We start from the raw sequence: 20,037 nt of genomic DNA on the forward strand, positions 1-20,037 counted from the left end.
CAGAGGCTCTTAATTAAAGGACTTAACTGAACGTAGTCTCTGTGACGTCAGACTGTCTAAACCTGGACGTAGTCTCCGTGACGTCCCCGCAGACTGTCTAAAACCTGGACGTAGTCTCCGAGACGTCAGACTGTCTAAAACCTGGATGTAGTCTCTGTGACGTCCCACAGACTGTCTAAAACCTGGACGTAGTCTCCGAGACGTCCCCGCAGACTGTCTAAAACCTGGACGTAGTCTCTGTGACGTCCCCACAGACTGTCTAAAACCTGGACGTGGTCTTCGTGACGTCCCCGCAGACTGTCTAGAACATGTTTCTGCTGTGAAGTTGGACATTTGAACATGGAGACTTATGGAGACTGACTCACTTCTGGAGCCAGGCTCTAGTGGACGTTTGAGCAACTGCAGTTTTTGGCACTTCCTGTTCAGTTGCTGCTTGATCTTTAGTCCTGGATCAGGATCCACCAGCAGTTATTTCACTCGACAGTTGGTCGACATGCCGGCCTGCTCGCCTCCGACTCGGTAATGAAGTTAGGAAGTCATCGAATCAACACAGCTGAGCGTTAGCCAGGCTTTCACTGAGTCAATTACCTGAACAACAACATGGCAGTCAGCCAATCAGCCAACAGGTAAGCTGAAGGGCCAATTATCCAGTCAGTGGGTTAATTAGTCAGTCAGCCAACAAGCCAATAAACTAATCAGTCGGCTAACCAGCCAGCTACAGAGAGAATCAGTGTTGTCCCACTGGCCTGGCTTAGATACTGTCTATCCTGTCTGCCTGTCTGTCTGAACGACTGTCTGTCTTAATGCCGACCAACCAGCTTTCTGTAATCAGGCTGTGCTGTGGGGGATGAGGAGAGCGGATTAGAGCGGCTTTGTGCTGAGAGGAACATTTTGTTTCCCCACCACCGGCGTCCATGTTGGCCAACCTGACGCCGTGTAATCCTGACAGAGAGGCGTGGACAGACAGACGGGCAGTGAGTGACAGACAGACAGGCAGGAGGAGAGAGTTTAGAAGACAGATAGACAGGCTGATGGATCTGAATACAGACGGACAGATACAGGGAAAGTGATTCAGAGAGAGAGAGATCCTGAACAAGACAAAGTAAAAACTAAAGAATGAACCAAAAGCTAACAGCCACATTGTTCACACTGTCAGTCCTGACTGTAGTCAGTGGACTGTCAGTACTCGGACCTGGACCGCTCAGAACAGTCAAAAAAGCTGGACGCCTTCAGTGGTTGCCATTGTGACTACGTAGCTGAAGGGGAGGGACCAGTGGGATTGAGTAAATGGTGGCCTTAACGACTTTAACGACCTGAACGACCTCAGGCGACTAACAACCTGAACGACTGTCGTTCACATCGGACCTCAGGCGATTTTAACAACCTGAACGACTGTCGTTCACATCGGACCACAGGCGACTAACAACCTGAACGACTGTCGCTCACATCGGACCTCAGGCGACTAACGACCTGAACGACTGTCGCTCACATCGGACCTCAGGCGACTAACGACCTGAACGACTGTCGTTCACATCGGACCTCAGGCGACTTTAACGACTGTCGTTCACATTGGAAGTCGTCATAACAACAACAACGGGCACTAACGAAGCAGGTGGAAACAATGGCTGCCTCAGCTTATACTTGTATCTCCGCGCTGCTCCGTCAGAACTGAGAACGACTCTTGGACGAGACAACGAGTCCAGATTTAACCCTTCTCAAAGAAAGACAACCTGGATGACTGACAGCCTTCATCCTGCTGATTCTGAAAGTGAAATAATGCACTAATAAAGTGTTCAATGCAGACAATTTAATCCTGTTTAAAGTCCATTATTCTTCTGCTGTCTCCTGTTATTTTGATATGTGGCGTCTCATCTGTCCACCGGGATCAATGAGGTTTGATGTCTTCTTGTTGTGTTGAATTAAAAGCAGCAGACAATAAAAGCAATAATAATACAAACGCTGACATCACAGTGACCCTGAAACAGGCCGGACCAGGTCGATACCCGGGCTGAAATTTCCCCTCGCTGTGCTCGGATAGGTTTACATATACACCGCAACACACACACACACACACACACATATGCATACACACACAAACCCGGTTCAATTCCTTTATAAATCTCCTGCTTACAAACACTGACACCCAGAGGACGTGTGGATGTGATACCAGAGCAACAAACAGACGGGACATTAGTTTGGTCGAACACACACCTTCAACACAAGTACACAAACACAGCAACACACACAAATGTACACACATCAACACATGTACAGACATAAAGACACACACACACACGCACGATGGCCCACAGGGCCTGAACTTAATACCCAGAACAGAATGAAGGATTAAAATCCCCTGTTTGTTTTCAGAGGTGATCAATAGAGGAGGAGAGGAAACAAGGAGACGAGGACAGAGGAGGTGGTTTGACAAACTCTGTATGATCTCTGACCACCGTCCCTCCTTCATCCCTCCTAACTTTAATTTACTTTGACACGGAAAACAAAGATGGAGGGTGACAAGAAAGGAGGAAACAAGTGAGCATGAAGGAAGGAAGGAAGGAAGGAAGGAAGGAAGGAAGGAAGGAATACAGATTTAAAATAAAAGGAAGGAAGGAAGCGAAGGGTGAACAGACAGATGAGGAGAAATACGAGCAGGAGGATGAATATTTAATGATGTCTGCAGAGGAGCAGCCCAAACACACACACAGTGTGTGTGTGTGTGTGTGTGTGTGTGTGTGTGTGTGTGTGTGTGTTTATAATGTGGACGCCTCAACTCTGTGATTTACAGAGTTTATGATGGACAGTGAAGTAAACTGCTGACAGCTGTAGCTGCTGTTAGCTCAGTCTGTTAGCTCAGTCTGTTAGCCGCTGTCCGTTAGCAAAGAGATTTGAATGGTTGTCACTTTGTGTACGAAGCTGACGTGGAGGGACCACAGACATTGTGGAAAAAAAAAAAGCCAACCAAAGAAGCTGCTGGAGCCGAATCCACCGCGGTAACACACAAGCTGTACGTATGTTTTGTTTTCATATGTTGGTAGTCAAACGTTTCAGCTAACCGGGAAGAGGAGGGAGTGGAGTTGGTGTCGTGCCAGAACCGGATCTGAAGCTAGAAATTTGCAAGCAAGCTAAAGTTAGACAGCTAAAACCACAATATGACAAGATACCTGACATGCAGTGAATGTTAGCTTTGGACTCCACTTCTGATGTTAGCTCGTACTGCTGTCATAATGGCAGAGGAGAAGAGAGTGAAGAGGACGCTGACGGAGGAAGCTAAGAAGAGAAAAGGAGAGAGTGAGCGAGCAAGAAGCCGCCGGACAAGAGTAAATGTGGGACTGACTTTTAGTGGTTGGTGAGAGCTTGGTGAAATAAAAGGCTGAAAGACAGACGCCGAGCTGGACTGACTGCTGCTGGACTAGGCAGTGATATCAGCTGCTGCTGGTGAAATAAAAGGCTGAAAGACAGACGACCCGACACGTTGCTCTTTATTCAGATTTTGTTCAAATGCCTTCAACAAGCTCAGCAGGACACACACACACACACACACACACACACACACGCAACCTCCGAATGAGATGCTAAATGTGCTAACCACAGCAAATAGCAGCTTAGTGTCACTGGTTCCGGTAAACAGTAACGTGAGACCCAGAACACACACACACACACACACACACACACAGTGTCGGGTCAGCTCTTGTGTGCTGCAGATGTAAACTAAAAGCTTCTATTGAACGCCTCAACTGCTGCGGTGAGGAGGCTCCCCGAGGAGGACGAGAACCAGAGAGGAGGATGAAGGATGGAATGATACAAGAGGAGGAGGAAGATGAAGAGGAGGAGGAGGCTGGGATCACTGCCCAACGCTGACACTGCTGACCACTGAGGGGAAAGATGAGACCTGAGAGCTACACACACATATCACACACCTGACACACACACACACACACACACAGTTTAATAATATTAACACGCAAACAAACACACCCAGACACACTGTGATTGTAAACAGAGGTCATATGTATGAAGTCATTTCTGGGCACGAGTCATTAATTAATTAATTAACTCATCTAACACAAACGTTGTCAGAACGTTCCAAAACAAACATATCATCAGTCTGAAGTGAACTAAAGCTCCCTGCGCTGTCCCTTTAAGAAACATGACAACTGAAAGATTCATTACGTGTCCGTAACAACACGAGATGAAGGACGTCACATGACCAGAGACCGACTGGAACAGTCAACACGAAACACGACGGTTTCTGTCTAAAATAATTCACCGTCTGTCGTGTACGTGAGACGAGCCGTTACCATAGTAACCATCCTGTTTGGTTATGTTTGATTATACGGTCACCGGTCCTTTAAATCGTCACATGACGAGCATCTCTAACCTCGAGTGGGAGATCAGTAAACTTTTAAAAAGGTCCATAGAAATAACACACACACACACACACACACACACACACACACACACACCCTGTTGGCCGCGGCCCACACAGACAGCTCGTCATCCTCAGCTATGACAAGAAACTTCTGTCGATATGAAACCGGACCGAAGCTCCGCGGCATCCATTTATGAAGTCGAAGGGGTTCTCGTGTCTCCACGTGGGATTTGAGAGGCAGCTGGCAGTGATACGTTAAACCAAACACGCCCTGACCTGACCCGCCTTCATGCCCCCTGTGCCCTGACCCCGTACCCCGCCGATGATAATCAATGTAACATCATCTGTTAAGACAAAACGGGCATTAGGAGAGCTGAGAGGTGCTGTGTTAACAACCAGAGAGAGCAGTGATGTCACACTGTGACATCACTAATGGGTGTGGACCTAGTCTCCGTGACGTCCCCGCAGACTGTCTAAAACCTGGACGTAGTCTCTGAGACAGATGTTTACCGGCAGGAGGAGAGTTCAGAGTTTTTGAAACTTTTGGGATTCAAATGTGGATTAATCTAAACTCCAATTCATCCACCTGTGACTCGACCTCCACCCAGAACTCCATGATAGACTTCATATTCATACAGAGAGCGGACAGGAAAGAGACTGATGATCTGTTTACTGATATCAAAACACGTCAGCATCTGCTCATTTCGGGTTCATAACAGACTTTTCAAGGCGGATCCCATGGGAGCAGATTCACAGACATCATCAGTGTGTTTCAGGGATCGTCCTGAGCACACACACACATACAGGCTTACTGAGTGTGTGTCGGCTGTACAGAAGCCCCCGTGGGACAAACTGCTTCACCAGCTGTGTTCTGACACACAGGAACACCGAGAGCCCGGGGACAAGACACACACTCGGATCACATGTGCACACTCAACCGTCTGTGGACGACAAACAAACAAACAAACTAACGGATATGAATACAAACACAACGTAGAAATCACGGATCCGTCCAGGTTCACCGGGATGTAGACGCTGAAACTCAGGACGAGGAGGAGAAAGAAGAGGAGGAGCAGGAGGAGGAGTGTTTATTCGTCTGTTGACACTTGACCTGGTTTTTTATGCACCGCTTAAGGCCAGGAAACAGCTGTAGACACACACACACACACACAAAATGCTAAGCAATGCTAATGTGCAGGTTCAAACCGAAGCTGTAACGTGTGATGAGGGTCAAAACATTTGGTATCCGCCGCCCTGAACCGGATCCATGTTTCCCTTCACAGCATAGGCTGCGTTTACACTAGGGACGGGCGATATGGACTAAAAAATGTATCCCGATAATTTCTGGCATTTATCACGGTAACGATAAATAAACACCAATTCAGCCTAATCTTTCTGACTATAAGTCTATGACCAAAATAATACTAAAGGCGAGGGGGAGCTGGTGGTGTGTTGCTGTGGGCCCTCTCTCTCTCTCTAATCATCGGACACAAATCTAATTAAACTTCTTTGTGTCATTATATTTTGCTGGAAATTGTGAGTCAGACTCAGATTTAGAAGCTGGTACATGAAATAAGGGTACACAGGTAGATGATCAGAGTTTAGTCTGTGAATCCACCTGGACAGTCTCTGCTTCACGGACATTTCAGGCCGTCTGTCTGGAGGTTTGTCCAAGTGTCTGATTGGTGGCTGGAGCTTGAGGAAAGAGCTCCTCGCTGCGAGGAAAGAGCTCCTCGCTGCGAGGAAAGAGCTCCTCTTTGTGAGGAAAGAGCTCCTCTTTGTGAGGAAAGAGCTCCTCGCTGCCCGGCGTATCTGCTCCGCTTTCCGCCATGTTTGTCAATGTGCGTGTTGGGCTGCGAGTGTGTCGCACACATACATACATCATCAATGGGAATTTATCACTTTTATCGTGGGATGACAATGTTTTTGACGATGTATCGTAAACAACGATATATCGCACATCACGAGTTTACATTGCAGACACAAATCCATTTTTTCGTTCATGACAAATCAGGTGAATCTGACCTTAAATTCTTTCACGTGAGGTTAAAAACCTTAAACGGGTCGGAACATGAAACGCGTCACGTGGGTTTAGCTTCTTTTAGGAGACCAGCAGCAGGTCCTGATTATGAGCGAGTCTGTCACTGAAGTAAACATCGGACTCAGTTTTCACAACACACAAAACGTCTGAACATTCGTACAGTGAAACTCAAGCTTTGTTGGAGACCACACTCAGACATGTCTTCTGTCCGTCCGCCTGTGTCTCCGAAGATGAGACGTCAGACTTAAAGAACCTTCTGAACAACACAACCTGTGTTCATCATCGATGTTCGTAACACTTCAAACCAGATTTGGAGACGGCTTAGGAAGACATGAAGCACCTCCTCACCGAGGAGAGGAACCCTGGGAGAAAGAGACAGGTGAAAGAGAGACAGGTAAAGAGTGTGTGAGTGACAAAGGTGTGTGTGTGTGTGTGTGTGTGTGTGTGTGTGTGTGTGAGAGTGTGTTTGGTCCGTGAGACAAAGAGCTGATGTCTTTACTTTGTAAAAAGCTGAAAGATGATCCAGTTGTCCACTGCACAATTTGATCCAACTATACACACACACACAGTTCTGTAGATTCATCATCAGCTTATGTTTCAGCAACAGTGCAACAACGACTATGCTTAAACAGCACTTACACACACACACACACACACACACACACACAGAGTCAAACAGAAAAATCTACTGCAGCAGAGCTTCATGCGAAAAGTCACAAGATTCACAGTTTCCTGACGGACAGTGAAGTAAACTGCTTCTAAATGTAGCTGCTGTTAGCTCATGTTTCAGGCCCAGCAGTCACCAGCTTCTATGGACATGATGGCAGAGGAGAAGAGAGTGAAGAGGACGCTGACGGAGGAAGCTAAGAAGAGAAAAGGAGAGAGTGAGCGAGCAAGAAGCCGCCGGACAAGAGTAAATGTGGGACTGACTTTTAGTGGTTGGTGAGAGCTTGGTGAAATAAAAGGCTGAAAGACAGACGCCGAGCTGGGCTGACTGCTGCTGGACTAGGCAGTGAGATCAGCTGCTGCTGGGGACCTGGATGATCAGAAGTAATGTAATCAGAAGAAATACTCGAGTACAGCTGGACACATTTACCACAGATTGAGACTACAAACTGGAGACAACAAATCACTACTTCCTGTTCACGAGGTTTGTCTTTACACACATTTATGAGTGTTTTTAAAAACACGTGTAAACACTGTCGACATCATGTTCTCTGCACAGTCAGTGAACTGGAAACAAACACAAACACACACACACACACACACACACACACACGGTCTGGATAAGCTGCAGTCTGATTATCTCTTCAGGCAGCTTCACAGGTCAACGAAGGGTTACCCGCCTCAGCGCACAAGGACGCCATGTATGGAGTCTATACGGCCACGTGTGTGCACGCGTGTGCGTGTGCGTGTGTGTGTGTGTGTGTGTGTACGTGTTTGCAAATACGCTGACAGTCATGAGCAGAACACTGGGCCAGATTGCAGTGTGTGTGCGTGTGTGTATGTTTATGTGTATATGGTATAGTGTGTGTATTTACACGTCTGTTAAGCCGTTAGTCATGAGCTAATGGGGCCAAAGGAGAGTGTGTGTGGTGTGTGTGTGTGTGTGTGTGTGTGTGTGTGTTTCTGCAGCACAGGCATGTACAGTATGTACATATGAGGCTTTGTGGTGTAGCAGTTGCTCTACAACATGGTATTAGATTTGCAAAGGGGGGTCAACAGGGGTGTGTGTGTGTGTGTGTGTGTGTGTGTGTGTGTGTGTGTGATGCTTCATTTAAAAAGGAAATGCACTGCAGGCGTTGGATGTACACATTTGGTACAAACAATTCAGGCTGGAAGAAGCGACAGAAGCTTTGAACAGCAATAAGGAACAAGCAGCAGACGGACATGATTTGGAGTTTGTTGCATTGAGTTCTGGATTGTGGGTGAACGTTACAGTCATAAACCAAAGTTTTGGCACCCCTGGATTTTTTCCAGAAATGCACCATTTCTCCCCAAAAAGTGTTGAAATTAAAATTGTTTTGGTACACATGTATATTTCCTTTAAGTGCACTGAACAACATAAAAAAGCTGAAAAAAGACAAATTTGACGTCATTTTACACAAAACTCCAAAAATGGACTGGACTAAATCATTGGCACCCTATTAAAATCATTTCATTTCAAGCATGTGATGTCCGTTTAAACTCAACTGTGGCAATATATCAAACCTGAAGCCAGTTGGATAAAAGTTGACCCAACCTTTGTGTTGTGTGCCACACCAAGCATGGAGAAGAGAAGAATTGACAAAATAATGCAACACTGGAGAGTTTGAATGGTGGATAAACAACCTCAGTCAACTTCCACACAAATTCAGGCTGTCCTGCAGACTCAGGGTGCAACGGCGTCAGCTCCAACCATACGTCGTCATCTGAACGGGATGAGGCGCTATGGCAGGAGACTGAGGAGAACCCAACTTCTGACACAGAGACGAGAGAAGAATGTATCTGAGTAAGCCTCGATCCTTCTGGGAGAAGGTTTTGTGGACAGATGAGACTAAGGTAGAGCTTGTTAGCAAAGCACGTCATTCTCCTGTTCACAGAAAACCTGTAGAGGCCTGTAGAAAAGAACATGGTACCTACAGTCAAACATGGTGGAGGTTCAAAGATGTTTTGGGGTTGTTTTACTGGGTGCATTGACTGTGTGCAAGGGATCATGAAATCTGGAGACTGTCAAAAGATTTTGGCCTGTAATGTAGGGCCTGGTATGAGAAAGCTGGGTCTGCGTCAGAGGTCATGGGTGTTCCAGCAGGACAGTGACCTGAAACATCTCAAAAAGCTCCCAGAAATGACTAGAGACAAAGCAATGGAGAACTCTGAAGTGGCCAGCAATGAGTCCGGATCTAAATCCCATAGAACACCTATGGAGAGATCCCAAAATTGCTGTTGCGAGAAGGCACCCTTCAAATCTGAGAGACCTGGAGCAGTTTGCAAAAGAAGAGTGTTCCAAAATTCCAGTTGGGAGGTGTAGGAAGCTTGTTGATGGGTGTAGGACGCTTGTTGATGGGTGTAGGACGCTTGTTGATGGGTCTAGGACGCTTGTTCATGGGTCTAGGACGCTTGTTCATGGGTCTAGGACGCTTGTTCATGGTCGTAGGACGCTTGTTCATGGTCGTAGGACGCTTGTTGATGGGTCTAGGACGCTTGTTGATGGGTCTAGGACGCTTGTTGATGGTCGTAGGACGCTTGTTGATGGTCATAGGACGCTTGTTGATGGGTGTAGGAAGCGACGGGTTACAGTTATTTTCTCCAAAGGGTGCGCAACCAAATATTAAGTTGAGGGTTCCAACAATTTTGTCAGACCCAATTTTTTTTTCTTCTGCTTTGTGTTGTTCCAAAGCACTTAAAGGAAATAAACATGTCAATACCAAAACATTTGTAATGGCAACACATTTCTGGGAGAAATGGGGAAAAACTCCAGGGGTGCCAATACTTTCGTCCATGACTGTGTATGAGCGAAATGAATTGATGATGACGACGAAGACGACTGCATTCAATTTAATTTAAAATATTCATAACAGAAATTCTCTCATGACAGTTTTCAAGCATCTTTCTCTTGAACGTGGCCAACTCTGGTTCGAATTCGACCTCACGGGGTGTTCAGTGTATCCTGGCTCGCAAGCCTCACCACAGGAGCGCCCCAGGGCTCGATGCTGAGGCCCCTTCCATTCCCAATCTACACCACCTCCTGATTATCCACTCGCATGGCTTCTCCTAATACTGCTATGCAGATGACACTCAGCTCTATCCGTCTCTGAATGCCTCTCAGACATACCTACCTCTCTAAAACTGAACTGCTGCTCCACGACATCGACATCAGCATTGACTTATACAGACATATGTTACCTTTTCCAATGAGAGACGCCAGGCTCTCTACCTTCACAGACCTCCTGAAGACCTCCAGCTCTTCAGAGAGGACCTCCTCTACAACACTACCAACAGCTGGACATACATCTACCCACAGCACTTACTGCTGCACTAACATGCGGTGGAAGGTTATTATGTGAAGCACATCTGTGTGTGTGTGCGTGTGCGTGTGTGCGCTGTCAGTCTAATGAAGTGGAAGACAAACCGTGAACGCTCCACATCATCAGACATGAAGAGATCTCATTGGTCCTGACACACACACAGAGCGATGTTCAGCCTGTCGGTGTTTGGATTGTCGTAGAGTCTTGTCCTCCAGCCAATCATGTGACAAACATTTTACCAGTATGGACGTCACAGAGACCACGTCCAGGTTTTAGACAGTCTGTGGGGACGTCACGGAGACTACATCCAGGTTTTAGATAGTCTGAGGGGACGTCATGGAGACTACGTCCAGGTTTTAGTGAACTCAACAAACAAGGGATTTATCGATCGGACTATAGTGCATCAGAACATCTCAGGTATGAAATTAATCTGCACATGATCTGGTCCAAGTTGAGACCAAACATTTCTCTGGATGTTGACAAAGACCAGAACAACAGACTGGGTAAGACTTTTTAGCCTTTCGGCCGGTGAGGAGAAGTGAGGACTCATCAGTCGGTATAAAACAGCAGTCAGAAGATCGATCGATCGATCGATCCAAAGATCTATTAGCAGCCGCGCTCCATTAAACTTTTCTGAATATTTAGATTTCAGTAACGAGCTCATCGAGGTGAGGAAGGCCGGTCAAATTTCACAGCTGGTGAGGAGAGTCGAGGCGATCAGACGGATAAAGCTTGTGAGTTTACACTCTGAAGTAACCGCTGACTGTAAACATCATGAAGGAAAAGATGAGCGAGCGCTGCGTTCGCTGCCCCTCTGAGCGTAGGAGACTTTATACATAACGAGAAGTCTGACTGACAGTATTGAGATGGGGCCGCTGTCTGCTCCTGTTGTCCTCATCGGGGACCGAGTATCGACGGCGGTGTCGCCTTCCCCTCCGTTTGTTCGATACCTGTCCTCCGCTTCCTGTCTGTGCGACACCCGACGCCGCTGTACGTGTGTGTGTGTGTGTGTGTGTGTGTGTGTGTGTGTAGCTTATGCTGCAGTATTTGCAGGCCGGGCGGCTGAGCAGGGATAAGGTTGCATGTTGTTCTTTTCATGGCAGCGTTTTCCTGAGTGATGGAATCCCTGAGAGGATTTAATGTTGGTGGCAGACACGAGCCTCGCTGACCATAAACACTGCGTCTCACCGCACAGCTGTCTCACCACACAGCTGTCTCACCCCACAGCTGTCTCACCGCACAGCTGTCTCACCACACAGCTGTCTCACCACACAGCTGTCTCACCCCACAGCTGTGGTATCTGGTTTTGAGAAGTCGGCAGCAGATCCTTCAAGTCCTGGAAGTTTGGACGTGTGGCTTCCATGGATCATCAACTTGTTGTTGATTGGACTGAGGAACACCTTGAACACCTTGAACTGGCTGTTGTTCTCCTCAAACCATTCCTGAACTTGAAGAGGCCGATGCCAGAGAATAATGTTTCCATCAAAGGGTGGACAACAATGCTTAGTTAGGGGCTACGTGTCAAGACAAGAGGACCAGAGGACCCAAGGACCCAAAGACCTAAAGTCCTGAGGACCTAAAGACCCGAGGACCTAAAGTCCTGAGGACCTAAAGTCCTGAGGACCTAAAGACCCGAGGACCTAAAGACCCGAGGACCTAAAGTCCTGAGGAACTAAAGACCTGAGGACCTAAAGACCCGAAGACCTAAAGTCCTGAGGAACTAAAGTCCTGAGGAACTAAAGACCTGAGGACCTAAAGACCCAAAGACCTAAAGTCCTGAGGACCTAAAGACCCAAGGACCTAAAGTCCTGAGGAACTAAAGACCTGAGGACCTAAAGACCCGAAGACCTAAAGTCCTGAGGACCTAAAGACCCGAAGACCTAAAGTCCTGAGGACCTAAAGACCCGAGGAACTAAAAACCTGAGGACCTAAAGACCCGAGGAACTAAAGACCCGAGGACCTAAAGACCCGAGGAACTAAAGACCTGAGGACGTAGCCCTCATCATTTTGACATTTCTGACTCCAAAAAATCCTGGACATAGTCATCACATCGCGAGTTTTCGAGCGCGTTGAAAGAACTTAGGCTTTGACCTCAACTCAACCACAGCGACTCGAGTTTACCTCCACACGGCATGCATCTGATGAGACCTCCTGAAACACTCATTGATATTTGATTAATTCAAACTCCCCCCGCAGACACTCTCTGCACACCTGCGAGCTCTGCTGCGTGTACGGAGGTTTGTCCTTGCGTGTCTTTTAGCGTCCTAAATATAAGCCCGTCACATCGTCCACGGCGACGCCGGCAGACAGCTCAGCTGAGGCAGAGAAATGGGTTTAAGTGCTGCTGCTCTGCTCACACAGCAGAACACAAACACACTCAGAGCACGCTTCAGACCAACACTGATATTTATGGAAGCTACCGACGGACGATATTTCATGCACACACTCAGATCTTTATTGTTTCCACAGCAGACTCTCAGAGCCTAATCTGACCACAAATCTGCCAAAATACTCGAAATCGCGTCAATGCCACAAGCAAACAAAGCACTCAGGGAAATCATGGGAAATCTGTTCCACCTTATTTATTCAGTGACGTTTCATCACGTTTACAAGCGTGTTGTACGTCTGCGGCGTGAGACACGAGGTGGACAGCACCACCATGTCCAGAACTCACTACGTTTGTTACGTTGACCCGTCAGACTTCGTCTGTAGTCGAATCAACGACCTCCACGATGAACACGGTGAGTACAAGATTAAAGTTACTGAGAGGAAAACTACTAGATACACCTTTAATGACCGTCTTTGGGGTGTTGTTGTCCTGACTTCTGGATCAGGATCAGCCTGAGCTCCTCCAGAGAGACAGACCTGCGAACACACTTCCTAAAGACGTCGTCAGTGTGTGTGTTCAGCTGTCAATCTGCGTTTACTGTGTGTGGACAGGTATCTCCACCTGTTAACGTCTGTGTCACTGTCTGTGTCAGTGTGTGTGTGTGTACTCACCCATGCTGTTGGTGGAGCTACACCACATCAGCAGACAGCCGGTGCACAGCAGGTTGAGAGCGCCGAACAGCAGGATCCTCCACGACTGGAAACGACAAACAAACAAAACAAGTGAACAAAGAGCAGCAGAGAGGCTCAAAGGTCGGGCCGCGGCCCACAAAAGGTCGTTCGTTAAGCACACATTCCTGAGTACGTCCAGGGTTTAGACAGTCGGCGACCTCCAGCAATCGCGGCGCACTCTTTAAAACAGACGTCTTTAAAACATGTCCGTCTTTCTCGGATATCTTTTAAAGATTTAATCAGAAACTCGCACAATAAAACAAAAATGATAAAACGCTGCAGTGCAACATGCATAAGAACATAAATCAAATGAAAAATACATCTTATACAGCAAAATGAAGCACAGCAGCTGCAGCCAACAGTCACATCTTTAACACATTATGAGCATTCATAAAGTCCTGACGAGCAGAGCGGCTCGTTCTGTTTTCCTCTCTCGCGTCCTCGGACGCCGACCTTCCCCTGAGCTGGGTTTTCTGTGACGAACTGATTCAGACCGGCCGTGGTGAACACGTTAGTCCGGTCCTCGTTCAGCTCAGAGCAGGTCGACCGCGGGGCAGGGAGCTCACTCTGCATCCAGCAGCTCCCAGACGGTTTGTAGGTTTGGATTTAGATTAGACGGCGGCTGGTCGCCCGCCAGACTGTCAGGGAACCCCTGATCAGGAGTCCAGCTCTCGAGGAGCTTTGTGTTCTCCACGTTTGTTGTCTCCAGTGTCAAAGTCTAATCCCAGGTCCCCAGAACCAGACCCAGCAGCAGCTGATCTCACTGCCTAGTCCAGCAGCAGTCAGCCCAGCTCGGCGTCTGTCTTTCAGCCTTTTATTTCACCAAGCTCTCACCAACCACTAAAAGTCAGTCCCACATTTACTCTTGTCCGGCGGCTTCTTGCTCGCTCACTCTCTCCTTTTCTCTTCTTAGCTTCCTCCGTCAGCGTCCTCTTCACTCTCTTCTCCTCTGCCATCATGTCCATAGAAGCTGCTGAGCCTGGTTACCTCTTCTTCTTCTTCTTCTTCTTTCCAGTGGTACAAACAGTAACAAACAGTCCTTAAGTCCGGACAAACTGAGCTAACAGCAGCTAACAGACTGAGCTAACATGAGCTAACAGCAGCTAACAGACTGAGCTAACATGAGCTAACAGCAGCTACAGCTGTCAGCAGTTTACTTCACTGTCCATCATAAACTCTGTAAATCACAGAGAGTTGAGGCGGAGCAGCCGGAGGACATCAGAGGGAAAACCAGAAAACATTTCCTCCATAAAATATGATCCAGTTTCACCAGAATCAGTGAAATAGTTGCTGCTGTGTGACTTAGTGCCGTAAAGCGTTACGTACTTCTCCCGACCCGGAGCCCAAAGTTACATAGAGTGAGAACAGACGAACGAATGACAGAGACACCGTTCAGCTGATCACGGGTCAGAGTGGGTCACCTGATCACAGGTCAGTGTGGGTCACCTGATCACAGGTCAGAGTGGGTCACACACTCTATACCACGGTCCATGGTGGACTGTTACTCAGCCTAAAACCTGATTTGATCACGTGTTAATGCGGTCAGCCTCAATGTAACAAAACTCTGTTGTTACTCTTCGTCTGCCTCCGTGTGGAATCAGCAGAATTCCCAATGATGAACAAAAATAAAAAATAAAACCTCGAGTCTGAAGTCGCCTTCAGAAAGTGTGTGTGTGTGTGTGTGTGTGCTGGCCTGTCACTTCGTGTTGGACTCATACGCCGTGGTGGGGAGCGCCGAGTGCTGTGAAATCTACAATTACTGTGGTGTGCTGTGTTATGACAGCACTGGGGCATCTGGTGACAGCACTAGCCAGCGACAGGCATGGGAGACCCACACAGTGTGTGTGTGTGTGTGTGTGTGTCCACGGTTGTTTAATCCTGGCGCTCTGCTGCCCCCGTCTGTCCGTCAGCGGTGTGGTTACATGTGACATTGGAGTGACAGGGCTGCAGTCACCAGGTACTGTATTAAACCAGGAGCCAGGCCTGATGACATCATCGCCGTGCTGCCGCGTCCACGGACCGCGTCCTGTCCACGGACCGCGTCCTGTCCACGGACCGCGTCCTGTCCACGGACCGCGTCCTGTCTCCGGCGCTCTGCGTCTGCAGGGACGGGGTGTCCATGGTGACGCTCAGAGCTCCTCTAAACATGTTTTATGTGACAAACATGAAGGTCTTCACAGGACATTAAAGGCAGACGAACCTCTGAAGAGGGAAACTTCATGGAGGAGCTTCATATATTTTTTCTTTCATCAGTGTTTAATGACCTGAAGATCAGATTAATTGGCTGTTATTAGATCTACAGACGCTGCAGGTCCTCTTCCTCTGAGTCCACCGTAGTTTGTCTCTCCTCTGCTGATTAGGAGAAGGTGTCACCTCAGACCTTCACGTGGTAATCGTTTGTTCTGAGGGTTCAGTCTGCTTGAAATAAACCATACGATGTGTGTGAATTCAAGCACTTTCAAGGCACCTTAACCAAAACTTTCCAGGCAGAAAACTGCCGCACGCGTTATTCTACCAGCTGTTCTCTTTGACAGTTTAATGTGACGAGCGAACACAAACAAACGTGACGAAGGTTTCAGGTCAAATATTTCGGTTCAAACGAGGCAGCTCATGTCTTCACTCATTGAAATCAGTGAGGAAGAAGAGCGTGAGCGCTCTGCTGGAGCCTCGAGGCATTACCAGCAGATCGGCCCACAGGTAACCCTCATCACCTGTCGGTGTTCCTCTTAATCTCAACACTGACCAGCACAAACACGATCTACAGTCACAGACTAAACTGCAGGACACGTTTCAGAGGAAACACTGACTGCAACTACAAACACCCAGACCAAGAAGACGAGGAGGAGGAGGAGGACGAGGAAGAAGACAAGGAGGAGGAGGACGAGGAAGAAGACAAGGAAGAAGACAAGGAGGAGGAGAACGAGGAAGAAGACAAGGAGGAGGAGCAGGAGGATGAGGAAGAGGACGAGGAAGAAGACGAGGAGGAGGAGCAGGAGGATGAGGAAGAGGATGAGGAAGAAGACAAGGAAGAAGACAAGGAGGAGGAGGAGAACGCGGAAGAAGACGAGGAGCAGGAGGATGAGGAAGAGGAAGAAGACAAGGAGCAGGAGGATGAGGAGGAGGACGAGGAAGAAGACAAGGAGGAGGACGAGGAAGAAGACGAGGAGGAAGACAATGAGGAGGAGGTAAACATGTTTAGAACCAGCAGAGTTTAGAGTCGTCACATTTAAATCATCGTTAAATAAACGCTGTGTTGACGAACATCCACCAAATTCAGCACGACGAGCTCAAGAAGGGAAGATATTTTTAGAAACCTTTCTGCTTTATTGGGTTGAGATAGCTGCGACGTGAGCCACCAGGTGAGACACCAGGTGAGCCACCAGGTGAGACACCAGGTGAGCCACCAGGTGAGCCACCAGGTGAGCCACCAGGTGAGCCCTGATTTTGTCCTTAAAGTTTAATCTAACTGATCAAAGACTGGACAAAAATCTGCAGAGTCACATCAGACAGATTCTCGTCAGCGATGGTGACAGTGGAGACAACAACTCCCATGATCCCTCACTACTTCACCATGTCCACCCTCGTTACAGTATCACCCTGACATTCACACGCAGGAGCTTCATTTTCTATTTTAATGTTTGGTTTGATCAGAAATAATAAAATAACATTTTTTAAATAAACGAGAACGCTGAGCACGACGGGAGAAACCTGTCAGCTGATTCACCGTCGTACTTTTTGAGTCCACGTCGAGTCGACCGGAACGAACAAACCATAAATAAACTCTCTGATTTCAAAATAAAACCTCAATTCAACAGCACTCTAAATAATTAACGACCCAGAAAGACGACAAAGAATCAGACGGACGAACTTAAAGAGCTTCTCACCACAGCCTGAACATCATTATTATTACTACACACTTATTATCACACACACTCACCCGTCTGTCCGAGGAGACCAGTCTGAACTCCTGAACCAGTTTTCCAAACACGGATCTGTGCGTCTTCCTGAACGGGTGGATGGTGCCCTGTGAGTGAAAACACGTGATAATAATTAAAAACACAAACTTGAGAACGGTGAAACGACTCTGTGCAGTTCGTTAGAGCTCAGCCGCTTCAGCAAGTCTCTGACAGGAAAGCTTAGACCGCCACCAAGTGGTGAGACAGCGTATGACACTCAGACAGTCAGAGCAGCAGGAAGTATTACTCCTCACAGAACCAAGGTCCAGCTGTGGAGAGGACAGATGTGTCCTGTCCAGCTGTGGAGAGGACAGATGTGTCCTGTCCAGCTGTGGAGAGGACAGATGTGTCATGTCCAGCTGTAAAGGGACAGATGTGTCCTGTCCAGCTGTGGAGAGGACAGATGTGTCCTGTCCAGCTGTGGAGAGGACATATGTGTCATGTCCAGCTGTAGAGGGACAGATATGTCATGTCCAGCTGTAGAGGACATATGTGTCCTGTCCAGCTGTGGAGAGGACATATGTGTCCTGTCCAGCTGTGGAGAGGACAGATGTGTCATGTCCAGCTGTAGAGGACAGATGTGTCCTGTCCAGCTGTGGAGAGGACAGGTGTGTCCTGTCCAGCTGTAGAGGACAGATGTGTCCTGTCCAGCTGTGGAGAGGACAGATGTGTCCTGCCCAGCTGTAGAGGACAGATGTGTCCTGTCCAGCTATGAGCTGTGTGATCTCTGGGTCAGTGTGTGTGTTCTCTTGTCGACTCATCAAGGCTTCAGACACTCACCAAGACGTACGTGTCGTGCTCGTGCTTCTTCCTGTGCAGGTGGACGTCTGTGGACAGACGAGAGGACACAAGTCAAAACAGGAAACACACAGACTCCACTCTCTGCTGTCGAACTTCAGCTGATCTCATGACATCATGCACTCGTTACAGCGGCTCATAATCAGGCTGCAACTAATTATTTCTACTAAAATAGAACAAAACAGGAAGACGTTTGATCACCAGTTATTACTGATCCTTTAACTCAGGCATGTCCAAACTGTTCCACAAAGGGCCGGTGTGGCTGCAGGTTTTTGTTCCAACCAACCAAGAGCACACCAGACTTGACTAATTTAATCAACTGATCTCAGTCTTCAGAGTGTTGATTGGTCAAACTGTGTGCTCTTGGTTGGTTGGAAGGAAAACCTGCAGCCACGCCGGCCCTTTGTGGAACAGTTTGGACACCCCTGCTTTAACTGATTAAACATCCTGGATTAAATATGTACCTGTCACGTTTTACACTCCAAATACTGGAACACATACGTCATGTGACACATGATCATATGAACAGTGTTGATATTATAGCTCATATTTATACAACATTATCTTTTTACACATTCTGTTTACATATTCATATTATATTATGCACAGTGTTTTCATGTTAATGTTTACAGTCTCTGTGTCAGACGGAGGCGAATGAACAGATGTTTGTTTTTAAGTTTGTGGAAAATCTTTTTCCTGGCAGAGAACATATTGTAACTCATTGTGATAAATTAAGATGACACTGAAACTTACATCGAACTGTTTTAATACTAACTCATGAAGTTTAGCTGAGTTAACTGAAAGTTCTTGTGACTGACTGATCAGATCCTTTTTTACAGTGCACCGTACACTCACTTTAAGTTTGTGAGTTAAACCGACCTGACAGTTTTTACAGTGTACCGTACACTCACTTTAAGTTTGTGAGTTAAACTGACCTGACAGTTTTTACAGTGTACTGTACACTCACTTTAAGTTTGTGAGTTAAACTGACCTGATAGTTTTTACAGTGTACCGTACACTCACTTTAAGTTTGTGAGTTAAACCGACCTGACAGTTTTTACAGTGCGGGCCGTACTTTGGACATCACTGCTGAAGCTTCACAACTGGCTGGATTAGCGACACACACACACACACACACACACACACACACACACACACACACACACACACACACACACACAGCTCGGGCCCGGTTCGGACCCGTTAACACCGGAACCGACCCCGTTCGCCGGTTTGACGACGTGTTGTTAGCAGTTAGCCTGTTAGCATAACAAACCTGAGTCGTTGATGACGTCCACCGACACCATGTCCGGCTTGTCCAGCGGCACCACCTTCCTCTCCGTCACCCCGGACGGAACCACGTCCGGCTTCGGGCCGAGCTTCCTGGGGTAGAAGTCCGCGGCGGTGAACGACAGAACCGAGGACGTGGACATCGCTCCGTCCAGCGCCATTTTGGACCTCCCGTTCCCACGAGCCGCTTCTGTTATTTGGCGGCGCCGCGCATGCGTCGCAGAGCACGCAGTGATGGGAAGTTCGGTTCTTTTTAGGGAGTCGGATCATTTGACTCAAATCAAATCAAATAGATTGGATTAGACTTTATTTGTCCCACCGCGGGGAAATTCACTTGTTCCAGCAGCAGAAAGTGTAATTGTACTACAGAAGTAGAATAAAAAAAAGGGCAAAAAACCCACAGAAATTAAACAGACAGAAATATCTATAACCTACACAATAAACACCAAAAACAACCAACCGTCAAAACAGGCAAGTACTGAGGATGGAACCAAATCAGATTTTATTTGTACA

The 20,037-nt window shown here is 47.5% G+C and overlaps 1 protein-coding gene across 1 annotated transcript in view; it reads right to left on the minus strand.

The window, feature by feature from the left end:
• Positions 1–19,742, minus strand: part of slc30a6 (solute carrier family 30 member 6) — a 53,887-nt gene extending 34,145 nt beyond the window's left edge. Inside the window, exons 1-4 of the mRNA XM_010754253.3 lie at positions 19,511–19,742; positions 18,217–18,263; positions 17,418–17,504; positions 13,421–13,505 (exon numbers count right to left, since the gene is read on the minus strand). Of these exons, the coding sequence (XP_010752555.1) occupies positions 13,421–13,505; positions 17,418–17,504; positions 18,217–18,263; positions 19,511–19,685 (394 nt within the window). The 5' untranslated portion in view covers positions 19,686–19,742. The remainder of the gene's footprint in view (positions 1–13,420; positions 13,506–17,417; positions 17,505–18,216; positions 18,264–19,510) is intronic.
• Between the last annotated feature and the right edge of the window lie 295 nt (positions 19,743–20,037).

Source organism: Larimichthys crocea, unplaced genomic scaffold (assembly GCF_000972845.2).
Source record: "Larimichthys crocea isolate SSNF unplaced genomic scaffold, L_crocea_2.0 scaffold417, whole genome shotgun sequence".
Taxonomy (NCBI): Eukaryota; Metazoa; Chordata; class Actinopteri; family Sciaenidae; genus Larimichthys; species Larimichthys crocea.